Raw genomic sequence first — 22,793 nt, 5'->3', positions numbered from 1 at the left:
ATACATGACTAGATCTACTTTTTTTGTTGTGAACTCTAAAAGTCAGAATTGAATTTATTTAGAATTAAAAGAACAAGAGTCAATTATTTTGTGTAATAACAAATAGGGCGATTGTTGGTATACAGATTTGGCGATGCGCCAGCCAAAAGTACAACACCTCTATCCAACATTTACAAAACAAAATTCTACGGAGCATAGTAAACGCGCCGTGCTATATACGGAATAGCGACCTTCATCGTGATCTTGGCATACCAACTGTGACTGAAGTAACGACGCAATTTGCCATAGGTCACAAACAGTGACTAAAAATCATGTCAATGATACAGTATCCCGGTATTCACAACAGTGGATGCAGTCGAAAATATAATTTCCCTAAAATACCTCCGAATCGCGGATTGTAGATGGAGAGACCAGACGACAGGCAAAATTAACAGAACGTTATGGCCCATCTACAACCTCAAACAAACGTCAACATTGACAAGACGCCAGGAGACTCACGGCAGTCAGAACAAGCAGCCAAAATGGGTATCCCTCACAAAGTATACTGTCACAGTTGTAAACAGCCAGAGAAAAAGCAAACGTCTTCCATTTCCTCTGCGAATGCCCGGCCCAATGGAAGAATAGAATGTCAACCCTGGGCAAACCGCTGTTCGAGAGTCGCGAACAACCAACAACAACCTAATAAGGTCCTGAACCGCACAGAATGGATATAGTCATGCGGTGAATAACCGTTAAACAAGTTGGTAACGAGGGTGTGGCAACAAAATGGTGCGGAAGCGCCAGGTGGATTCTGGATGAAGCACCACTTAAACCAACCAACCAGTCCTTTTATATATACTAAGGCAATTGTACAACGATTCTAAACAATTGAAAATATTCAATAACACAATAAAAAACAGAATTTAAGTTTCTTATTATTTATACATTGGAAAGTATTTATGCTATGTTGGAATAAAACTTATGTACATATGAAATAGGGAAAATGACAAATGTAAATAATATGGACTTGTATATTTTGATATTATTAAATACCTTAAATTCACAAAATTATCTTTTTTCGTTTTCTTCTGAGATAACTCAAATAACTGGTGCTAATTTTTTTAGTTGAATAAAAACTTTCTACTCACAACTTTCCACCCTCAGTCATGACTTCGTAACAAAGCAAATGGTGGCTTGTTCGAATGCGCCAGGTTCAACGAACGCATCGATATTCTCTCCAGCGCCTTTTAGAAGGTTTCTCACCCATGCATGTGCTCACCTACGCTAATGGAGCTAATGAGTGCTGAATATTTTTGAGAGTGATTCATGGATAACTTAATCATGCACACAACCAAGTACCAATGATTTGAAGCGTAGATTCGAAATATAATGTAAAGCCGACAGTTATGACATATGATTTGCGGAATGACTAGAACTATATTCAAGGTAAACCGTTTTTTTTTTTGTTGTTAAATGGTTTATCTAAATTGAGACAGAAAGAGCAGAGCAAGAGAACCGAAAGGGCACAACTAACAAAAGCAAAGTTTTAAATCCATCTGCTGATTACGATTTTTCTGAGTTGTATAAAAACAGAAACAAAAATAACAACTATTACTTTTAAGCAAGAAATAAAATGAAAATATAAATACTCAATATTATAAATTAAAAATTGGCTTACCGTTAATTAATAATTGATTTTTTAATTATATTTTTAGCTTATATTGATTCAAATCCTCAAATGCAGCAGTTGATTGAGGGAAAGCGGGAGGGAAGCGCCCCAATTTGCTCTTTAAAAGTTGAGTTCAAACATACTTCTACACATACCAAGGAAATGTTTTTTAACTGTTGCAACAACAAAAAACTGCAGACCTGCATAAATCACTGCCTTAGAGCCATCCTGCGCAAATGGTGGCCCAATAACTGGGTGTCAAATGATGAGTTCCTCACCCGCGGTAGGCAAAACCAGTTGAAATAGAGAGCGTATGTGGAGATGGATTGGTTGGCTGTCATCGGCAGAATGTCCTTAGGGTGGAGTCCACAAGGCTCACGCCATAGAGGCCGGCCCAAAGGATCGTGGAGTTGAAGCTTGAACGTTAATTCACGGCAGCTGACCACGCGCTGACATGGCCGCAAATAAAGCTTGAATGCAGGCATCGATCCCAATGAAATGTATAGCATGAACGCTGGCTACAATTACGGTGGACCCAGACCTAAGTAAATAGAATTGGTCGTTCATGGATACCGTTCTGCGCCCTCCCGAAGTAATGCAGAAAGTACTCCCGGCAAGGGCGTCTCCCCAAGATAGGAGGAATTATTTAAGTGGCCACACCACTCAACGCAGTAAACGAGGGTCGCTGTAAGTGCAAAGGCATTTTGAACCCTACTTCAGAAAAAAAAACCCAATAGAATTTATTTGTTTCGGCAAATTGCACCCCCAACCGGCGCTAACAAATAATAACTGAGTGGTTATTTTATTATTAATATCGCGCAGTAAGAGGTTCCTACATCTCCCAGAACATTTATCAGAAGATGATAATCATTTATGCACATACCACCTTGCAATAGTTACTTACTGAAAGCGTAACTACAAATTCATTTAATTTACTAAATATGTACATATTTGACACAAAAAAAATTAATTAATAATCGTCGATAAAATATTTGGTTCCCACGACAGTCGGTCGGTTTTACGTTACCAGAACGACCCGGATTTATATCCGGCCAAGGACTGCCACTCCAGCAGCATTCCCCGTACATGTAAAACAAATGTTTACTCTGCTGCAACAACAACTAAAATACCTAATACTTTTTATTAGCAAATTACGTTAACAAATGAATTTAACTTAATTACCGAAGCTTTAAATTTTTACATGACTGGATATGTAAAGGTACGCCCCCACGTCTTTTTGACAGACGCGTAAAGGCACAATTAGAAGGAATTTATGTTGAAGTAAATGTTTAAGTAAAATGTGAAAGTAAATAATTGTATATTAAAGTAAAAAATTTATAAAAATAAATGAGTTAATAAATAACAAATCTTTGTTGAAATTTCTTTCGATTAAAATAAATGGTAACAATAGTGGTCCAGTAGTTTTAGAAGCGACGGTAAGTATAACCAAATTATTTGTTCCTGGAAAGTGACTTATTTGATAAGGGGCATTTATTTTGACACTTGCCCCCTAATTCTTCCATCTCTTGAATTTAGTCGCTCATTTATTCACAGCTGTTACTTACCGATTTTTTCTTCTCAAAATGTAACAAAATTAAACCTCAATTTTATATGTAATATTCATTTTAATGTTGATAGTGAATTCATTGTTACTTTTTTTATTTTTGATGAACTGGTTCAAACATTTTGCTCTTTTTCTAGCGAGTGGATAACTTTTTAGGTAGATTACTATATATGTATGTTTCCATTTTTATGTTTATGGTATTAGGTCAAAGTGTATTAATTTTCAATTGTGATGAAATTATACTAATATCACAATAAATATAAAAAACTTATTAAAAACTAAAGTTGCCTCCAAAATAAATATATGTGAACGCAATGTATGCCAATTTGGCAAGAATGTTGCATGCAAGATAATAATTTATATAAATACATACATAAATGGTGAATGTGCAAGGATGGTGTGATTTGACAAATATATAATATCAATTCAAGTAGTATTTAACATCAATTTAAAGTTTCCAAAATGAATCTAACTTTAATGTAAAACCAAGGCGATAGTGGCCGGCTTTTCTTAAGCCTTTTTTAATAAACTATGCATTCGTTTTCTAATGTCCCAATGCCTACGTACTCGTATACAAATTGTTATTGTACATATATACTACATATGGGTTTAGTAAATTATGTCTGTGAATTCGCTTTGATTCCAACTTAGATTTAGTCAAAGATGGGATTTGTTTTAAACAAAAATAAAGTGTAATTTTAAATATGCCAACTTGCAATTAAAAAAAATAAAATTTAAAATTCAATCAAATCCCCAAAAATTTTAATTCTGTAGAAAGTGGGTAAATTGCATCCATTCCAAGGAAGCTCCTTTCTGTAGTAATAATAATAACTTGGAAGTGTTCCCATTTTATATAAATTATGGCAAACAAAAATTACATCTTTACTGAGCTAAAATACATATGTTGTCTTTCCCATAGATATTTCAAATAATTTATATTTAAAGAAATAAAACATGTGATTAAATATATGCCATTCGAACTGCATAAGTCTAACTTAACATAATTTAACAAAAATTTCGATTACATCAATAAAAATGAATGTAGATTGTACTGTTAGTAAATGAAAGGACTTTTAGGTGAATAAAACTTGTGCATAGTTGAATTGTTTAACTTAAAAACGCAACTTCTGGATATAGTATTTTTCATTGTTTATGATTTCGTTTGTTCTAATACACTTTAATATGCCTACGTTAAGACTTTTTAGATTCATTTCACTACTTTGCTTGACTTGAGTTCGAGATAAATATGTATGTAATATGTATATAGGTAAGTTCGCATTTTATGTAGCTTACTAGGAATTACATTGAAGCACACTAAGTTACAACATTTAAATTTTAGTGAGTTTGGATTTTCATATATCGCTTGCAAAATGTAAATGCGTTTGCCATTAATTCATATTGTTAATTGAGGATTCTTGTGTGTTGCTGTTTTGTATGTGTAAGAATGGGTTGCATGGTAAACACTATATCGAAAATCCGCTTCACTTCACATTTCGTATTCGTTCAATTCTTCATTCAGCAGAAATGCCAGCTTGCATTTCTGTGCACCTAGATGTGAGACTAGTATATTTAGGATCATCGACTTTTCATTTATTTATTTTTGGCAACTGCTTTGATAACTGAGTTTCAACTTTTGGTACAAGTGTTGGAACATTTTCTCTAATAGCCGTTTTCTTTCAACCAAGCAGGCATTTACATGTGCGTGTGCATACCATAATCATCATTTAGAAAAGCACTAAAACAATGGTTTTTGAAATGATTCTTGACGTTCGTCCACAAAAAGAAAATTTCTTTTTCTGTATAAAAGCAGTGTAAACACACACAGAGCCTTTCTAAATGCTGACGACGGTATATAACAAAAAAAACATGTTTTCGACGCATAACAGAAAAGGCTTTAGTTTTTTCTAGAGTAAAAACTAAAACAAAATAATTTTAATAAAAACAGTTCAAACGTAAATTGTACGAATTATTGAATATGTATGGCATGTAATTCTCAAAACTGTCTTATATTTCATCTTCATTCTGAACTTTCATCCATATTTTCTTAGTAGTTCGATCATTCAATTCAAATACACATTAAAATACAGTATAAAATATTATTTTGAAGAATTACAATACTCGCGTTATAAACATAGATTAGGTAAATTCATAAGTCTATTTGAGCTCGTATGTCTTAAAGACGTGTCTTCCGGCCGTATTTTCTACCTACGATCAATTCTATACGAGTGGTGCGTAGGAAAATTAAACGCTGGCTTTAGGCAATTCTAATCCAAACGTAATTGAAGTGAAATGTAGCTCAAAACAGTTTAGTTTGAATTTTTTAAGATGCTAATTAAATATTTGTTATTACTTTGATTGACTTCTTTCCGCCTTCAAGTAATTACCAATTGCATTTCCGATATTATTTATCATTGCACTCGAAAGCCGTCGTTTAATTAATCTCAGACACCAAATGCATTGCCTTTTAAAAGTTATTTCTAATTTTGTATAACAAGACTCATGAAATTACACATAGTTTCGCGGATGGTTTGCTTTCTTTGTTGAGTGCACTTATCACTGTGCTACCTTGGCGCAAATCCATCAGCGGACCGACATCGTCATAATTTCCTATTAAATAGTAGTAGTAGCAAATATCGACAGTTGTAAAATCAACTTATTTCTCTTAACGAAATATTAACTCATAAAAATTTTAATTTAACACTAATTTGTTGTTCTTGTCGCTTTCCAAAAACAGTGTATATTACTAAATAATAATAAGTTCTTTGTAAAATCCTCCGCGCCGATTCACAACAAAAACTAAAAATTAAATTATAAATAATAAGACTAAGAATAAAAATGTCGAAAACATTTTCATGTTTCGCTTGCAAATTATTCGATGAAAATTGGCAGCGAAACGCAAAATCTTTATAGCTTTGATGTTTGGTGAACAACCAATTCTCAATTATCTCAGCAGCACTTTTTGAAGTCAAAAAAGTTTCACATCTGGAGTTTACATTCGAAATACACTTGACTTTAATGTACTCAGGTGCGATAACGGAAGTGAAATCGAATTCAAAATGGCATTTGCATGTTGCCATGTTCTGTGGGATTAGTGGCTTTAAATTGTTACCAACCCCACTCCTGTCTACTAAATAAAATTTTGTTGGCAACAGTGATGCTAAATTGATTTTAAGTATTGCTTCATTAACTTTCTGAATTTCTTTTGAGAATTTTACTGTTGCAGCTGTTGGTTTGGTTAGTTTTGGAAGTGGTGTTGGTTGTTTTAGTGTTTTTTGCAGTGTTGATTCTTTCTTATGTGCAATTATTAGTGATATAGTGGTAATAATTAGATTCAAATTTTTTAATATCAAATGGTGATTCAAGCGATGAAGCTGCTGCTTGTTATCTCTTGCTTGTAGTTTTTCTTGTGGTGGTCCTAGCAGCTCCATCTTTTTTATGAAATACTTATAGCAGGATTTCAACAACTTTAGTTACGGTTGAAGTTGCTTTTTGGGTTTTTTTAACTCAGCTTCCTCGTCGCGCTTAACTTCAGTGTACCGTTCGCCTTTCAAAGAAACGATCTTGTTATCCCGATAGCGAACCAATTTTTTCGGTTCGAATTTCGGAACCATTGGCTTATATTCACGCTGAGTGGCGTTTTTGTCAACGTACGAGTATCTATAGTGAAGTAAAAATAGTGATTTAGATCTAAAATGTTACCTTAAAAATTATAGGCATTCATCGCTTTTTAACCTCTCAATAATACGGTTTTTCAACTCGGCGTCATCTACAACAATATTTTTGCGTCCAGAAATAGAAATAGACTTGTCAGTCAAACTCTGCCCAGTCTCTTGGCGATGTAACAAAATTTGTGTTGCGCTGTCTATATCTCCTTTAGCTATAGCAATGCAATGCTTGACCTAAGTAAAGATTTCGTATTTAAAATAATTCAGTTTAATTTTAGAATAAACGAAATATTATTTAATTATATCTTGTAACATAAAATTAGACTAGAATTGGAAAGCATAATCATCGGAAGGCAACCATAAAGATCGAATATTTCCAAAATACTAAATTAAGCCGATTACAGGATGGTGTAATTGCTTTTGTACTCGCCAAAAAGATATTTGTATTAGAAAAAATAGTTTCATTCGCGGTTTGAAGCCTTTCATTTGATTATTGAATCATCGCATTTGTTATTGAATTGAAAGTTATGAATTAACATATACATATTTTGGTGAAACGTTTTCTCGTGTATCTTCCACAGTTTATTTACCTCAACGTAGGCCGTGTCTGGAAACATTTCTTGTAAGACTTCAGCTTCGTCCAAATAATAATCGCAAGTCGAGCTATCAGTGGAACCACCGTCACTGGTCTCCGACAAATGCTGCGCACGTTTGGTACCGACCCCACCCGCACAACAGCCATTCGAAGAGAACTCATCCTTCTCCGAAATGGAAGCATTACGAGCACGTAACTTCGACTCGGGTATGATGTCTGAAAGGCTTAGAGAACTGAATACAGGAATTAATTATAATTTAATTAATCTCATGGAAAATCTAATTATCAACATACTTCAGCGATAAATTTACAGAGCTGCGATTCCCTTGATTCTTTTCCATTTCATTCAATTCGCTTGCCAATTTGTAAATCCATTCGCAAATGATTCCTTGATCGATAGAAGAAAACTCGGCAAAATAGGCGCCCATCATTTCAACGAAACCATCTACATCGAAACAAGGGTCCTGTGAAGCTTCCTCCAAAATGGAAATAATATACTGCAAAACAATCTCGTCGACTACGCTGAAATCAGCCCCTGGAATGTGCGCGCTAACGAATTGCACCAGACTACGTTTTACCATTTCATGTTGTTTCTCCATGTTGGTCATTGTGAAACTATTTATTTCTGTGCGAAAAAACCTTTGCACTATTGAAATTGCAAAATGTATTGTATATATGAACCTCGAGCACTGCGACTTGTTTATTATTTTAAATTCTAAAGTTCTCGGGAATGAACACAGTTTATGCCGAGATTTTCAAACAAGTCTGTATACCAAGAAGTCAACGACGACGCCTGAAAATATCCCTTTCCTTTTTGTTTTTTTTTTTTTATCTGTGAGTTTCGTCGGCACGTCTTTCCTCCTTTCACCATTCGCTCCACAACTTCTATATACACCGCTAACAATTTGCAACTTTCTTCTCATACAAGTTCAATTTTAATTAAAAACTTCGACTTTTCCCCTAAATCAACCCAAATTCACAAGAAAAACAAAAAAAGCTGTGTTAAAGATCTTTGGTACTTCCCAAAGAAGTTTATGAATTAATTTCGTTCTCTTTACGTTTTCCGCAACTAAACACAAATCGATAATAAAATCGCTAAACCATGGAAGTAGTTGTTGTGAGAAAAGTGCTGCCACATCCTTCAACTAATCGAATAGAAAGAGACTAATAGCAGAAAAGATAAATCTACGAGGGCATAAAATTTAGCAAATTTGTCATAAGCACAAGCCATTTATCATATCGCATGCCTAAGTGGTTTAAAAGAGCTTTTAGTGGTAGAAGTATTAGAGAGATAGTTAAAACCAAAATTATAAGCAAGTTAAAGTTTCTAATTCAAAAAACCATATAAGGCCTATCACAGTGCGTCCGTTGTGGCAACGCATTCCACTGGTGGGACGTGTAAAAGAGCAATGGTGCCACAATAAAAGTATCACAGATAATAAAAGTATTGCTGCATATATAAACAAAAAACAGATGGCCTTGTCGTGAAAGCAAATAATATATTTCATTGACTAAAAATAGGTTTTTGTTAGTTATGAAATGTATTACAAAATCAATTCATTAATTTTAATAGAATTTATGGTAGCCGTAGACGGTGCATGCGACTACAACATCGAGTTCAGGACACATATTCATTTTTCAGGACAATATGGTTAAGCCTGGCTGTGCTCTTTCAAGCTTTTAAGGCTTATGACATTAATTTAAATTCCATTTATTTTTGATATAATAAAATTTGATCTAGTTTAGGTTTGAAAATTTTCATTTAATATAATCAAAACACCACCGATAAAAATATGCGCGGGCAGTTGTCATTTGCACCGTGCTTGCCGTACGGCAAAAACAGAAAGTCGCCAGGTTTTCTGCATTCCGACATGGCGTACGGCAAAAACACATAATCTATACGGCACAATATTTTTTTAACAACGAAAAGGTTTAAAGAGAAGTAGACACACAATTTTTACCATTTAAATCAGACATTTTGAGTAAATTCTCCTTTACCCTGGGTTTACGCACGATGTACATAATTCTAAAGACGGTGCTACCGCTACGATATTTTTTGATTTTGACAGCCGGTTGACGTCATCGATTGCAATAAATGAAACAAACAAAATGAAGAGAAACTACTTGTTATATTCAGTGCATGGCTTAGCAATATTGTAACGTTAAGATTTGTGTTTTTTGAATTAAACAAACTAATAAAAACGAAGTGCCGGGTTTTAAATTGTGAAAGCACGAATTATAATGAAGTTTTTTGATTTCTTTACCGATTTCACGCTGGTGTGTGTGTTTCTTATGTTTGGCAGTTTTCATTGCTTTCGCTTACTCGTCCTCATCACAATTCAAATTTTACAATACAAACAAATACAAAAATACAAATTTTATATTCTATATTTCTTGTCTCTGACTGACACTTCTCTATTAAATCAACGTTATCCACTTTCTTTTGTTCTAAGATTCTATTGTCCCCACCTTCTATAGATTCGCCTTGGAATGCGGCGTACAGAATACAGAAGTTGACGTCAGTGTGAATAAACAAACAATAGGAAGATAGTTACTTGTTTGTGAATATTCATGAATGGCTTTATGAATATTTCAATTTTAAGATTTGTGATTTTTAAAATAAACGAAATAATGAAAATAATGCACCGCATGTTTAATTGTGACAGCGCGAATTATAATAATTTTTTTTTTTTCGTGGCAAGAAGTGTGTGCATTTCCGTATAATTTTTTGTGTTTGGCAGTTTCCACAAACATATGCATTTTCCCTAAGAACTGTGAGGACCCAACAATTAAAATGGCAAATATAATTGAAAATGAGGACATTTTAGTGCACCATGTTGGCAAAATGCGCTAGAATTATTGATTCCATCTCAGGGTTGGAAATGAGAAGGAAATCACATTGACTTTTAGCATAAACTAACAATTTGATAAGCAACATATTTGTATGTCCCGAAAACACTGGATCACTGGATTAGACACAAAATGTACTTGGACAATTCGATAGCAACAGATCTCGTCAGACACTGTATGTTGAAATCGAAAAGTGCAACTATATCTTGTCGGCCATCAGGGATCACGTCGCTGGTTTTCAAGTGAGAGATGCAAGTTTTATTTTTCCAGAAGATTCAGGCACGTAGCAAAAACGGTAGTTTTCCAGCACTGTTAATCTGTTATAAAAGCTAAGCCGATACTTTTCTGATGTTGGGCACCTTTTTTTGTATTTTGAAGATGAATATGCAATTAAAAATAGTGGTTATCTATAAATATATACTTGACAATTTCAATATTAACGGTAACTTACTATTCAAAATAACAAATAAAAGAAAGGCCAAACAAAAATTTTACGATACCAAGCAATGGAAAGGTATCAACTTGGTATTCACCACATCATTAGAAGCATTTACATAAAAGTGCTTGAGCTTTTCCTCTTAAATATGCAGGTATCTTCTAATATTATTATGCATTTCAATGATCGTGTTCCGTTCCAGTAATACAAATATAAGTTTATTCCATTTATATATTTATTGATAATTAAAGACTTTGCAAATATTTTTTATACCCTCATAGTATATTAAGGTTACAATACGTAGGCTAAGCGCAGCATTTGTTTATGCAGTTAACATTTTCGCAAAGTACATAAAAACGTCAATTATTAATAAAAAATATTTTTCCTTTACCGGCATTTGATATACAACATTCCAATTGTAATTTAGTTTTATTTTGGAATTATGTATGATTTTGAAATATTCAGTTTCACTCTGATCTCAACTTATTTTACAAAATGCCTAATTTCCATCTAACGGCGCCTTACGTTTGTCCATTCCCCATCATCGCCACTCTTGTTTTCTGTAATGAAAAAGTTAACAGGAATTCACTTATTAAAACTCAAATTCAAACCTTTTTCCTGTTGCTCGCGTTTTGGTGCGCTTCTTTCTTTATCTTCGCGCGCAGAAGCTCGTTCTGTTCTCCAATTTCCAGCATCCTTACCGCCGCCACCAGTACCACGATCACGATCGCGACGTTCACGATCGCCCCTATCCTCGCGACGTCGATTTTCACGATTATCACGATCGCGTTCGACACGGGGCGCGTCTCGCCAGTTACCGCCCCCTTCTCGATTTTCTCGATCATCACGCCTAGGAGCGCCGCTGGCTCCGCCACCTCCACGACGCCACTTATCACCTCCATCGCGGCTATCGCGGCCATCTCGAATTTCACGATTATCGCGACCAGCACCTGAAGCAGCTGCACGTGGTGCTGCCGGGTCAGGCTCTCGACGTACACGCCAAGAGTCGGATGCGCCACCTTCCCCTTCTTTGCGCTCGGGTCGTTCCCCGCGCTCAGAACGTTCTCCACGTTCCGGACGCTCGCGACGCCATTCCGTGTTAGATGCATTACCACGTTCTACACGATCACCGCGTTCTACACGATCACCGCGATCGACACGATCGCCACGGTCGATACGATCACCGCGTTCGATACGATCACCGCGCTCGATACGATCCCCACGTTCGATGCGCTCACTGCGTTCTGAACGATCACCCCGTTCGATGCGATCACTACGTTCGCCGCGATCACGTTCACCGCGCATGCGCCATTGGTCACGATCTTTTTCACCAGCCTTATCCCGATTTTGATCACGATCAGTGAACTCCCGAGCTAAGCGATCACGGTCTTCTTGAATACGGCGTTCAGCTTCCTCTTCCTTGGCGCGTTGTTTTTCATATTGAATGCGACGCTTCTCTTCTTCTGCCTCACGTTCCTTGCGCAACGCTTCGGCAATAACGCGTTCTTCTTCCTCTTTTACTCTACGGATTTCTTCCTCTTTGCGCAGGCGCTCTTCTTCTTTCTCACGCAGCCAATGACGACGACGTTCTTGTCGTCGCATTTCAGCGCGATGTGCTAACAAACGTTTACGTTCCTCTGCCAAAGCGACTTCAAACTTCTTCAGCTTTTCAATATACAGAGAAGCACGCTCCTTTTTAAGAGATTCAAGGAAGACATCTCGATCGTCATACATCCGTTTCAAGCGTTCTTGCTGGGCAACTGCGTCTTTGCGTTCAGTAATTGCATTCTCGATTCGTGTTTGTTCTTGAGCCTCCCAAAATCCTTTGTCTTTAACTTGTTTCTCGGCCAAATATTTTTCGAACAGTGGAATTTCCTCCATGCGCTTAGCACGTTCGAAGTAATCAATTTTTTTTTCTTGGGACTTAAGTTTAGACTGGAGTTCTTTGCGTTCGCGCTGAAGTTCTTCTGATTCTCGAGCTGCAATCTGCTCTGCATCCAACTTTTTAATACTTTCTTCATCCAATTTTGAAAGCATCTTTTTGCCGTGAGCTGTTTGTGAAATTTGCTGCATTTTATCCTAAAAAAATTGTTTGTTGCTATGAATATATACACTCGAAAGCATATAATATATACCTACCTTTAAACTTTTAACCTTTATAGCCTCAATCTCATTTTGGTGACGTTTTCGTTCACGTTCTTCATTTTCCTGCTCCAACCGTTTTTGCTCGGCTAATTTAGCCTTGCGAGTCTCTTCTTCCAAACGTCGTGCCTCTTCTTCTTCACGAGCATTATTTTGCTTTTCTATGAACTCCTTGCGATCTTCGATAATCTTTTGACGTTGCAAAATCCGTTGATGTTCGCGATCCTTAATTTCATGGTAATGATACACCATCTGGGCACGCAATTTAGCACGTTGGTCCTTCTCCCGATTGGGATACACAACCGATACAGCCCGATTTAAAACCGTTGCCATATTAACTAACTGGGATCGAATTTGTTCGGAAGGCATTGATTGCAGCGTTGGACCATCGGGGTGATCTTCCCTCTGACTCTCGGTTAGATCAGTACCAAAATAAATGCATCGCATTTGATGATCAATACGAATTTGCATGTCATTGTGGCGCACAGATTCGACCAACAACTTCTCGAGCTCAAATATATTACAGAAAGATGCTAATTGTAATAATCGGCAAAATTCAATACTCTGATAAACCTGTGAAATCTGTCTTATCAATCGCATGATGGTAACATCCTTCAAAGATTTAATGTACGGAGCCAGTAAATTGTTCTCTGGAGGAACACTTTCAATTACATCAATAATAGTTTGCACACGCTTGCACAAATTCAATGGATTGAAGTCAACTTCAAGCCAGTTATACAGATTCCTGAACTCTTCTGAAGCTAATTGTGGCACATTTAGTCGAACCTGTAACACAACTCAAAATTAATGGCTAATAATACTTAGATATTATTATCATACTCACAACTTCTTTAATTAATGACGCCCTGGTAGGGGGTTGTTGCAGACCGAGCAGCACAGCTAATTTTTGTGCCTTTTCAAGGGGACTCTTATCAGCCTCAATGAAACGATCGAACTCGGGATGTGCTGATGGCAGTGGTATTGACAGAGTTGCAATAAGAACATGAGAAGCCATTCGCTGCATGTCGTCCTTCGTTAAATTCTTTTTCAGTTCACGAGTCAACTGAAACAGCTTCAAAAGAGCTGCAGCATGGAAAAGCTGATTTCCAGCCTTAGAGAATACCATTGCTAATTTTTGATAATAATTTGCCATAGTTTTGGGAACGGGCGTTTTCTTCGATAATGCCATAAGTCCATGAATATCTTCAATAGCTTTATAGGCCTCTTGCCATAACTCCATTTGAATAGCTGAGTCTAGTTGATAAAGCCTAGTATCCAAACACAATTGTTGAGTTTCAAGCTTAGTAATTGACACGCCAGTAGTTTGGGTAGTACTCTTACAAATATCTTCTAGATGTTTTCGCAACTTATCGCATAAACGGCGAAATTCACTTTTGCGGTTATACTTTAAACAAAACTGAAATGCCATACGAGCGATATCGTGGTACAGGCCTTCACAGTGTGTATTAAGACGCAACAATTCCAAACACTGGCAGTACGATTCCCACAGAAACTTTACCCATGGCAATAGAATTGTACGATCGGAACGATCTTGTGCATCCTCGCCGCATACAGCGCTCATTAAAATGCTCTCCGGCGTAGCGATATTGTCCAGATCGTCTAATTCTAAAACAGCAACAGCTGCCGACGATTGAGCTTGTGCAGCTTCAGTATGTTCTTCAGCCATACGCAAATATCCACGAATAACATTTTCCAAAGAATTCACATTCACAAGCTGGAACATGTTGCGATATTGAAAGAGACCTTCTTTGGCAATGTGAGATTTTTTCAGCTCTACACATAAATATAAGTATTTGAACATCAGTGGTTCAATAATGGTCTCCGAGTAAGCATAATTCCAGCGCTTATTACGGAACACCTCCTGGAGAGTATCCAAAGCCCGCAACGGCTTTCCAACTTCGATGAATTCTAGATAAAAATATATTAAACCACATCATTTTTTTATTATCCATTTTCAAATATAATATTATTATATTTTTGTCTCATCATAAACGTGTATGTGGAATGTTGCTACAGTGACAGTCCTTGGCTGGATATAAATCCGGGCGTTCCGGTATAGTAGGACTGTCTGCCGTGTGAACATATATGTGCATGCATGTATACATATTTTCTAATAATTGGGCCGTTTTCTTGATTTTGACAAATCAGCGCCTCGTCATCCCTATACTACGGCTGTGACGTCGATAAAAAAAAGCGTGGCTACTACCTTGCTACTAACACTTACCATTTGCTCTTTTCAGAGCATTTTCTGGACGTTGAGTGTAACGCGCCATAATTATTTGATATTATTTCCACAACTAACTTCCAAACTGCTAATTTTTAATAATATCGCAAAGAAGCTGACTTTTCCAACAAAAAAATTTGGGAAACTCGTCGGCCCGTTCTATACACCGTGGAAATTTCAGCAAAATGGCCGAGTGCTATTTATCGCAGGGTTGTAATACCTTAATGTAGGGTCTATACTCTTCAACTTAGCATTCATCATCCTGAAAACCGCAACTTTTTTCTTAGCTCATTTAACAGGTGACGCTAGCAAGTTAAATAACACTAACTCATTCCTGAGTTTATATAAACAAGGAGTTCACTTCAATTTGTTTTATTTTACATCAAGTGATGACGTCAATCAGTTATCAAAATAGCGAAAAATTCAGCAGCGGTTTTTAGAAGGTGTAGGGTGTTGAGCATATGTACATACATCAAATTAGTATAATTATAATGAGCCCATGAGAAATTCCTGACAGTATCAATTATTGATCAATATTTGGAGCAGGAATATATTGATCAACAACAAAGGAGAATATGGTCTCAAGATTTTTATTTGAGAAGAGATGAAAAAGTTTTTTTACGAATTTTTATAGTGTTTTATTAAATATAATGGAGCTATTGATTATAAAAAAATATTTCAATGAGGAATTCTATGACCAATCTTCTGTTTGTACGATTTAGGGCATATGTACTCTTCTGCAGCCCCAAAATTTTAACAGCTTTCAAGATTGTTTCTAATATGCCCATACACAAGTAACACTGACTGTAAAATTGCATGTTTGTAACTTACGTTAAAAACAATGTTCCTCGTGTTTGCCACACTTTAGTTTAAGAGTTTTATTAGCAATCCAGAGGTAACATATGAACCCAAGGCGAATCTATTAAATGTGATATCAGTAGACCAGCTTATTTTATTTTCTTTCGCTGTGTGAGAAATGAAATCGCACCATCATCGTATGTTTCTAGCTTCAATTGCATGTCGGCTATTCAATGTAGTTCGTTCATTTCGTTTTTTCTACTCTCTTTTGTCTTTATTCTTATATTATATAAGGTGGTCTGGTGCAGCCACAATGCGAATTGAGTACTGAAGGTGGTGCCATTAAACAATAGTTATTTTTCTCTGACGTCAGCTCCCTTCGCAATACAAAACAAACAAGAGTAGGAGAAACTGCATGTTTGTGAAAATTCAGTGAATATGTAATATTGTGATTTGTGAGATTAAAAATAAACAAACTTATGCAAACGAAGTGCCGCGTGTTAAATAGTTAGAGCACAGATTGGCATAGAGCCTGCAAATGCAGTTTTTTGCGTTTTTATGCGGAAGACACCGTGGCTAGAAAGGATGTGTATGTGCGTATAATTTCTCGTGTTTGGTTGTTTGCATAGCTTTCGCATTTTGTTTGTTTATGGATAGAATCTTACGACACGGCGAATTCGGAAGGCGGAATCTTCTTTTCCATCATTCTTGTATGGAAGTTACATTGCGGGGGAGCAAGGTGGATTTAATAAGGTGACAGCATTCACCCAGCTGAATTTTTCGCCGTAGGTATGGCTTACGTCAATATGATATGCTTTGTTTGTATGTATTGGTATGTTTACATTCGTATGTTTACATTTGCTTGCTGATTTTGACGTGATGCTTGCACCAAACGCAACAACAAATACATGTAGGATTTTACTTATATGTGTTTGCTCTCACCTGTAATAAATTCGCCTTGGGGTGGAGCGTGTTCCATCGATATCGATTGTTATTTTTCTCAATCGAATTTCGCGGTATTTATGACCGTATACGGCCCGACTTAGAGCAATTTTGAGGAGTGCTTCACAATACAAAAACATAAATATTATTTTCTACCATGACGAACAATTGGAAAAAATATATTTTGTGGTTTGCCCAAGAACATTTAGATTTTCGCTTTGCTGTGCGTTAGAGTTTGCTAGGTTTGAAACAAAATTAACTAACATTTATGTTCCTTTAGGAATTCGACTCAATCCTTAAGCTCTTCGGACTGAAGCATCGAATATCAGACACTAATTTACTGGTAAGTACTAGTTTATCTAAGCGAAAAATGAATTTATATATACGCATATATATTCACTTGTTTACAGAAACCTTTTTGGATCGTCGAGTTTCCTAATGACGAAGCTGCTTTAAAGTTTGCATCCCGTTGTGTCAGCCTACGAAGTGTATATGAATTATGGTCTTATTCGAACAACCTGGAGGGTTTTCACGAAAAGTTGCAAAATTTCGTTAGAAATAATAAACAACTCATTGAGCCTTACTGCAAATGTACGTTTAAAATTGCTGTCGAAACCTATAATAAACATATTTCGCAGAAGGAAAAGGTTGAAAAAATAGAGACATTAGAGTACCTGCCGTTTCAAGGTGAAGTAGATCTGAAAACACCTCAAGAGGAATGGTGTTATATCGAGTTCTACGGTCTTGACCCAACGCAAGTTCCACTTGAACCCGATGAAGTGCTTTTCGGACGTTTGGTAATTAATTAGATGTATTTTTGTTGGATTTCTCTACGATTCTGTTTTTAAGATTGCTAATGGGCAACGTGATCTCATTAAGTTGCTATCATTGAAAAAACGGAAGTTTATCGGAAATACCAGTATGGATGCCCAACTAAGCCTGCTAATGGCAAATCAAGCACTGGTTAAAGAGGGCGATTTAATTTTTGATCCCTTTGTAGGTACGGGATCCTTGCTGGTGAGTGCCGCAAAATTTGGTGGTAGGTTTACAAATTGTTATTTTTTGGTTCTATTACATATTTTTGATACATGCATACATAGGTTATGTACTTGGTGCTGACATTGATTTTATGATGCTCCATGGACGTTCACGCCCAAGCCGTATAACACAAAAAATGCGTGAAAAAGATGAGGGAGTACGTTCCAATTTGGAACAATATGGATGTGGTGACCGGTACATAGACGTTGTTGTATCAGATTTTTCCAAAACTCTTTGGCGCGAGGAGCTCAAATTCGATGCAATAATTACAGATCGTAAGTAAAATATTGGAATAGGATTTAATGTGCCTACTATATATCCTGTTTCGCAAAATGAACTGAAATTTGAAATTAACAGAATTGTCGAATTTCATTAACAAATCATTTTGAGAACCTGGAAATTAGTTCACTGTCATTGGTGTTTTTGTTTTTTTAAACGTAAATGAATGAATTAGTAATTTTTGGAGTGCATTCACCGGCCTGAAGTTGGTAGATATATTATGAAGTTAACGCCTTCGGTACGGATTAATTTGAGTAAATATTAGCATGTGGAACAGATTTAAATTTTGGTTGCTCGGAATAGTCGTTAGCAGACGTCAAATGTACCCAAGGGGTTAATATACCTTTATACCAAAACGATATCGAGAATCGTCAAGACAATGAAAGTGCAAATAAATATGAGTTTGTTCATTTATCTAATATGTTTATATATCTCCATATGTGTACTTTGTACTAAGCTTCCAGGTTTCGGGCTTTTCACATAATATTTTTAAATAATAATGACGCGTCAATTTCGAACACCCTTTATATAATAGTGTAATAAGGATTCGTTGTTTATTATCTTTTTTTATACAGCACCATATGGCATTCGTGAAGCTACTGAAAAGGTAGAGACGAAAAAGGCATTAAAGCAAAACACACGCACCAAGGACATGCCTCATTATCCGTCAACCTCACATTATGCGTTACAACATCTTTATGTTGATCTCCTTAATTTTTCGGCACAGCATTTGAAAGTGGGCGGCCGTTTAGTGTGTTGGCTGCCGTATCATCGGTTTGTTCTTATTCACAACGAAGTTAACAATATTAACTTTTTTTTGTTATTATAGTGAAGACTACTGCAATGGCATGATTCCGCAACACAGTAGTCTAATCTTGGTAGCTAATTCGGATCAACCACTTTCAGGACTTACTTCACGTAGGTTGCTAACTTATGAAAAACTTGATGTGGCTCATACACAAGATGCTGGGCAGCTTGCATGCACATTCTCAAACTCGCTAGATTTTCGGGACCGTTATTTTAATAATGCCGTGGAATCCCGCTCCGAGAGACGTATTCGTAAAGCTGAACAACGCGAACTTGGACGAATTGAGGCGCTTAAAAGAGGAAAAGTTATTGTTGATAGCAAAGAGTTAAAAAATAGTTTAAATAAATCACGATTTAGTTAATAACTAAATTTTAATAAGAAAGTAGGAATAAATAGAGATACTAGAATATTCAATCAGACATCATATGAGTAAGTTAATTTGTGGGATCTGTTTAGTGATCTTATAACACATTTCTTTAATTTATTTTTTGATATTTGGTACACAATTGCTTTATTATATGAACGAATACGTACACTATTATAAACCTTACTCTTATCTAGAACACAATTAATTCAAGTCTCATCAAGCACTTTGCATTCAAAGTGTTCCATAAAACATTGAACAAACATATTCGCAGTTTCTTCTACAGAAACGTTTCTCTTCAGTTCCTGACTCAGTGAAGTTACTCCTTTTCCCTCAATACCGCATGGGACAATATGCTCGAACCAGCGTAGATCTGTGCAGCAATTAAGACCAATACCGTGTGTGGTGACATACCGAGAGCCATGCACACCTATAGCACAAATTTTGTTATTTCCTACCCATATGCCAGTGTCTGATGTAGTTGTTGCCTGCAGAACACCCATCTTTCGACAAGTTGCAATAACAGTCTCCTCCAATGTTGCAACATACCAGCGCATCTTAGGCTGGAATTGACGCAAATGTATTACAGGATATGCAACCAATTGACCCGGTCCATGAAAAGTGATCAGTCCGCCACGATTCGTCCGAAAAAATTCAGCACCCAGTTTACGTAAACGTCGTTCATCGTCTTCGGAGTAATTCTTGGTACGAATGCCTATGGTATACACTGGGTTATGTTGCTGCAGTATAAGGTAATTGCGAAAGTTGGCCCAATCTTCGGCATTCTGTGCACTCAATTGTTTTTGTAGATTTAAGCCCGATAAGTATTTGTGCTGACCAGCGCGTACTACAGTAACGACAGGTATAATCTTTTTCATCACTGACCGTGTTAAAAGCGTCTACTACTACATTTTGTCAACTTGTAGTTGTGCTAAAAACGAATTTATATAAGCTAGCAATTATAAAAACATAATTTTCACGTGTTTTGTTTTTGCAATTTGGTGGTTCGAATGTCGAAATCAACTGATTATTATCCATGAATTCCATAATCTGAACGTTAACAAAACATCATTTTGACATTCAAACCACCAACCAAAAAAACTAGCCAGCTGTTTCAGTAAAACTTTTCCCGAATTCTCGATTATCAAATTTCTTTTAATGCGAGGACGTCGCAGTTGTTTTCTAGCATGCTAGTCAGCTGTTGAATACGGTAGTAGAATCGCTCCGTTGTGAATAATATCTATTAACCCACATCTACATCTTCTACTGATTTGATTTTGACCCGTTTTCTCATGTGGCCAGGCGCTGTCTTAAAATTTCATTTTCAAAATGACGCCAATCAAATCAAATCAATGTATCTGCGCATGCAAATAGCGCTTTAAATATAACTGTCAAACTACGAAATGAGTTGATGTTAGTACAGTGAAATTCGCGGCTCCACATAACATTTTTGTATCTCATTTTTATTACGGAGCTTTTTTAACATAATCCAAAGAAGGTGAAGATATGGGGTTACAATAGATTCTTCCCACAACTCATCAGGTTAGAGACCTCGGACATGAAACGCCAAATTATAGAAAAGGCTTTTTCTAAAAGGAGCCCATATCTCGAAAGAAAAAAAAAAAATACAATGCCAATAAAAATGGCATCAATAGTTTGAGAGCAATTACGCACCGCGTTAAATTTATGTTTACTTATTTCTATTCCATGGCCATTCTTCTACGTGGGTCATGCAAATTATAATATCCTCCCAACGCTCCTCTACATTTTTTTCGATCCGATCCAAACACTGACTCTGGCCAGGTAAGGGTTTCTACCATATTTGTGATTTGATTGGAAATGACAATAAAACGAACAAAACTTATTAAATTCAATTTCATTTATTTAATTTCACGGACCGGATTTGTATCCGGCCAAGGACTGACACTTCAGCAGCATTGGAGAATGTTTATGTTGCCACAACCATCACCTTTTAGTTCCATTTTGTTCTAAGGCTGCATGGAGCCATAGCTGCGGCGAGGGAGTTTTATAAAAGACAATAGATGGAGCCGAAAGCGCTTTAAAGGTAAGTTTGTCATATCTCTTATAATTATTATAAAAAACAAAAATAAATTATATTTTGTGATATTTCTATCTTTTAAAACAGGACATTTTGCAACACAAACCTTAATAGCAACACGCCAATGGAGGATAACTTGTTACATTCGACGTCGGTCTTTGGGACTTACTCTCATGAAGGGTATGAATTTCAGCGATCCATCGTTGAACACTCGCCATCCATCCCAGAAAATTCGTCATCACCATTAATTTGTCATGAAGAATAAACAACCTCCAGCACAACCACAAACAGAAGCAAAAGACAGAGGAATGCGAATTGTCTGGATACGCTATGTGATGCTCTTGGCAAGTGGTTGAAAAAAGATTAAACTCCTGCAACAATAAATAGCAATGCTGATTTGTTAAGGTATTGGACACCTACCTTATGAAACATTCAGAAAATACCCAAGATCAACTTAAAGTACAAACTTTAAATTTAGTTTTAAGTGGTGGCAAAATGTGTGGATGTGATTTGTTTTTTATTTGTTTAACATTTCAATGGATTGTGAAAGTATATATGTAGGTGAAAGTTATATATTTAAATTTTTGACTTTAACATGTTAATATACAATTTATGAATTTATGAACTGCTATTTAATGCTTTTCATCTCAATATTTTAAAAAATGTTATATGTATGGTATGAGTTTGAATGAATTAATGAATTTTTATTTATTTTGAATGTATTTTGTAATGAAAATATCTCACTGGATTGAAAGGAATTTGAGTGACTTTTTTATGTTTATAAAATAGAACGAACCAACATCCCTTTATACTCAACGAAATGTAATATTATATACAATAATAAATATATCAGAAGAACAAGAACATTTGTTCTTTTTTTATTGTATGAGGCAATACTTTCATTGTGAAACCACGGAACGTTTACACAGTCAAATACGTTGCCGCAACGGACCCATTGTGACAGACCTATTAGCAAGTTATCCTTTTATAACCAAAACTGTATTTAATTGACGTGAGTAGTTCAATAAATTTATGATAAATTAATAAAATTCCTTCTAGAATTATCAGAGTAACTTTGGCTGCTACGTCATAAGGGAATGGACAGCCCGATTGCGCCCGCTCATTTCCACGCTTTCAAATCAGGCGTTGTTCGGAGTATGGAATAAATTTCAAGAATGATAGAATGTAAGATGACGTCAGTACAAAAAATAAACCATCAAGAAGAAGAGGAAGTATAATATAAGCGAATGTGAGTGGAAAGCCAAGAATATGAATTGCATCGTGCACACAATTGCGTGTGTATACATTTGCACTCAAAAGTTTGTTTATCTTCTGTGCCGATATCTCTCAATAGTCTCGC

General features: G+C 36.0%; 4 protein-coding genes across 5 annotated transcripts; 1 reads left to right on the top strand and 3 right to left on the bottom strand.

Annotated features, from left to right (window-relative positions):
* Positions 1 to 3,253: 3,253 nt before the first annotated feature.
* LOC129243424 (CUE domain-containing protein 2) lies at positions 3,254 to 8,565 on the bottom strand. Of its 2 annotated transcripts, XM_054880426.1 has the most exons (5): positions 8,154 to 8,565; positions 7,767 to 8,097; positions 7,468 to 7,705; positions 6,945 to 7,111; positions 3,254 to 6,869 (listed from the first exon to the last, which is right to left on the bottom strand). In XM_054880426.1, the coding sequence occupies exons 2-5, from the start codon at positions 8,078 to 8,080 to the stop codon at positions 6,683 to 6,685; spliced, it is 906 nt and encodes a 301-aa protein (XP_054736401.1). In that variant the 5' UTR covers positions 8,081 to 8,097; positions 8,154 to 8,565; the 3' UTR covers positions 3,254 to 6,682. The 2 variants fall into 2 exon arrangements, with proteins under 2 accessions (XP_054736401.1, XP_054736390.1); XM_054880415.1 differs by having other exon boundaries at positions 7,767 to 8,565.
* Positions 8,566 to 10,975: 2,410 nt separating this feature from the next.
* LOC129243418 (eukaryotic translation initiation factor 3 subunit A) lies at positions 10,976 to 15,333 on the bottom strand. Its single transcript, XM_054880400.1, has 5 exons — positions 15,146 to 15,333; positions 13,745 to 14,829; positions 12,898 to 13,686; positions 11,370 to 12,837; positions 10,976 to 11,318 (listed from the first exon to the last, which is right to left on the bottom strand). The coding sequence occupies exons 1-5, from the start codon at positions 15,192 to 15,194 to the stop codon at positions 11,269 to 11,271; spliced, it is 3,441 nt and encodes a 1,146-aa protein (XP_054736375.1). The 5' UTR covers positions 15,195 to 15,333; the 3' UTR covers positions 10,976 to 11,268.
* A 1,647-nt stretch (positions 15,334 to 16,980) lies between these two features.
* LOC129243398 (tRNA (guanine(10)-N2)-methyltransferase homolog) lies at positions 16,981 to 20,327 on the top strand. Its single transcript, XM_054880378.1, has 7 exons — positions 16,981 to 17,108; positions 17,166 to 17,228; positions 17,296 to 17,682; positions 17,735 to 17,924; positions 17,986 to 18,198; positions 18,778 to 18,976; positions 19,032 to 20,327. The coding sequence occupies exons 1-7, from the start codon at positions 17,043 to 17,045 to the stop codon at positions 19,369 to 19,371; spliced, it is 1,458 nt and encodes a 485-aa protein (XP_054736353.1). The 5' UTR covers positions 16,981 to 17,042; the 3' UTR covers positions 19,372 to 20,327.
* Positions 19,584 to 20,252, bottom strand: LOC129243409 (putative lipoyltransferase 2, mitochondrial). Its single transcript, XM_054880389.1, has one exon. It carries the CDS (start codon positions 20,250 to 20,252, stop codon positions 19,584 to 19,586), a length of 669 nt encoding a protein of 222 aa, XP_054736364.1.
* Positions 20,328 to 22,793: the final 2,466 nt, after the last annotated feature.

The sequence above is a fragment of the Anastrepha obliqua genome, chromosome 1 (genome assembly GCF_027943255.1).
Source record: "Anastrepha obliqua isolate idAnaObli1 chromosome 1, idAnaObli1_1.0, whole genome shotgun sequence".
In the NCBI taxonomy this organism is placed as follows: Eukaryota; Metazoa; Arthropoda; class Insecta; order Diptera; family Tephritidae; genus Anastrepha; species Anastrepha obliqua.
Note: the sequence above shows the minus strand (reverse complement) of the source record. Positions and strands in the feature narration are given on the sequence as shown.

Coding starts and splice junctions, on each gene's coding strand:
- LOC129243424 (XM_054880415.1), bottom strand. CDS start 8,080: ATGACCAACATGGAGAAACAACATGAAATGGTAAAACGTAGTCTGGTG. Junction 7,706..7,766: donor TCTGTAAATTTATCGCTGAA/GTATGTTGATAA, acceptor TCCTGTATTCAG/TTCTCTAAGCCTTTCAGACA. Junction 7,112..7,467: donor CAGACACGGCCTACGTTGAG/GTAAATAAACTG, acceptor ATCTTTACTTAG/GTCAAGCATTGCATTGCTAT.
- LOC129243418 (XM_054880400.1), bottom strand. CDS start 15,194: ATGGCGCGTTACACTCAACGTCCAGAAAATGCTCTGAAAAGAGCAAAT. Junction 14,830..15,145: donor TGCTCTGAAAAGAGCAAATG/GTAAGTGTTAGT, acceptor ATTTTTATCTAG/AATTCATCGAAGTTGGAAAG. Junction 13,687..13,744: donor CGTCATTAATTAAAGAAGTT/GTGAGTATGATA, acceptor GTTGTGTTACAG/GTTCGACTAAATGTGCCACA.
- LOC129243398 (XM_054880378.1), top strand. CDS start 17,043: ATGACGAACAATTGGAAAAAATATATTTTGTGGTTTGCCCAAGAACAT. Junction 18,199..18,777: donor CGATGCAATAATTACAGATC/GTAAGTAAAATA, acceptor TTTTTTATACAG/CACCATATGGCATTCGTGAA. Junction 18,977..19,031: donor TGTTGGCTGCCGTATCATCG/GTTTGTTCTTAT, acceptor TTGTTATTATAG/TGAAGACTACTGCAATGGCA.
- LOC129243409 (XM_054880389.1), bottom strand. CDS start 20,252: ATGAAAAAGATTATACCTGTCGTTACTGTAGTACGCGCTGGTCAGCAC.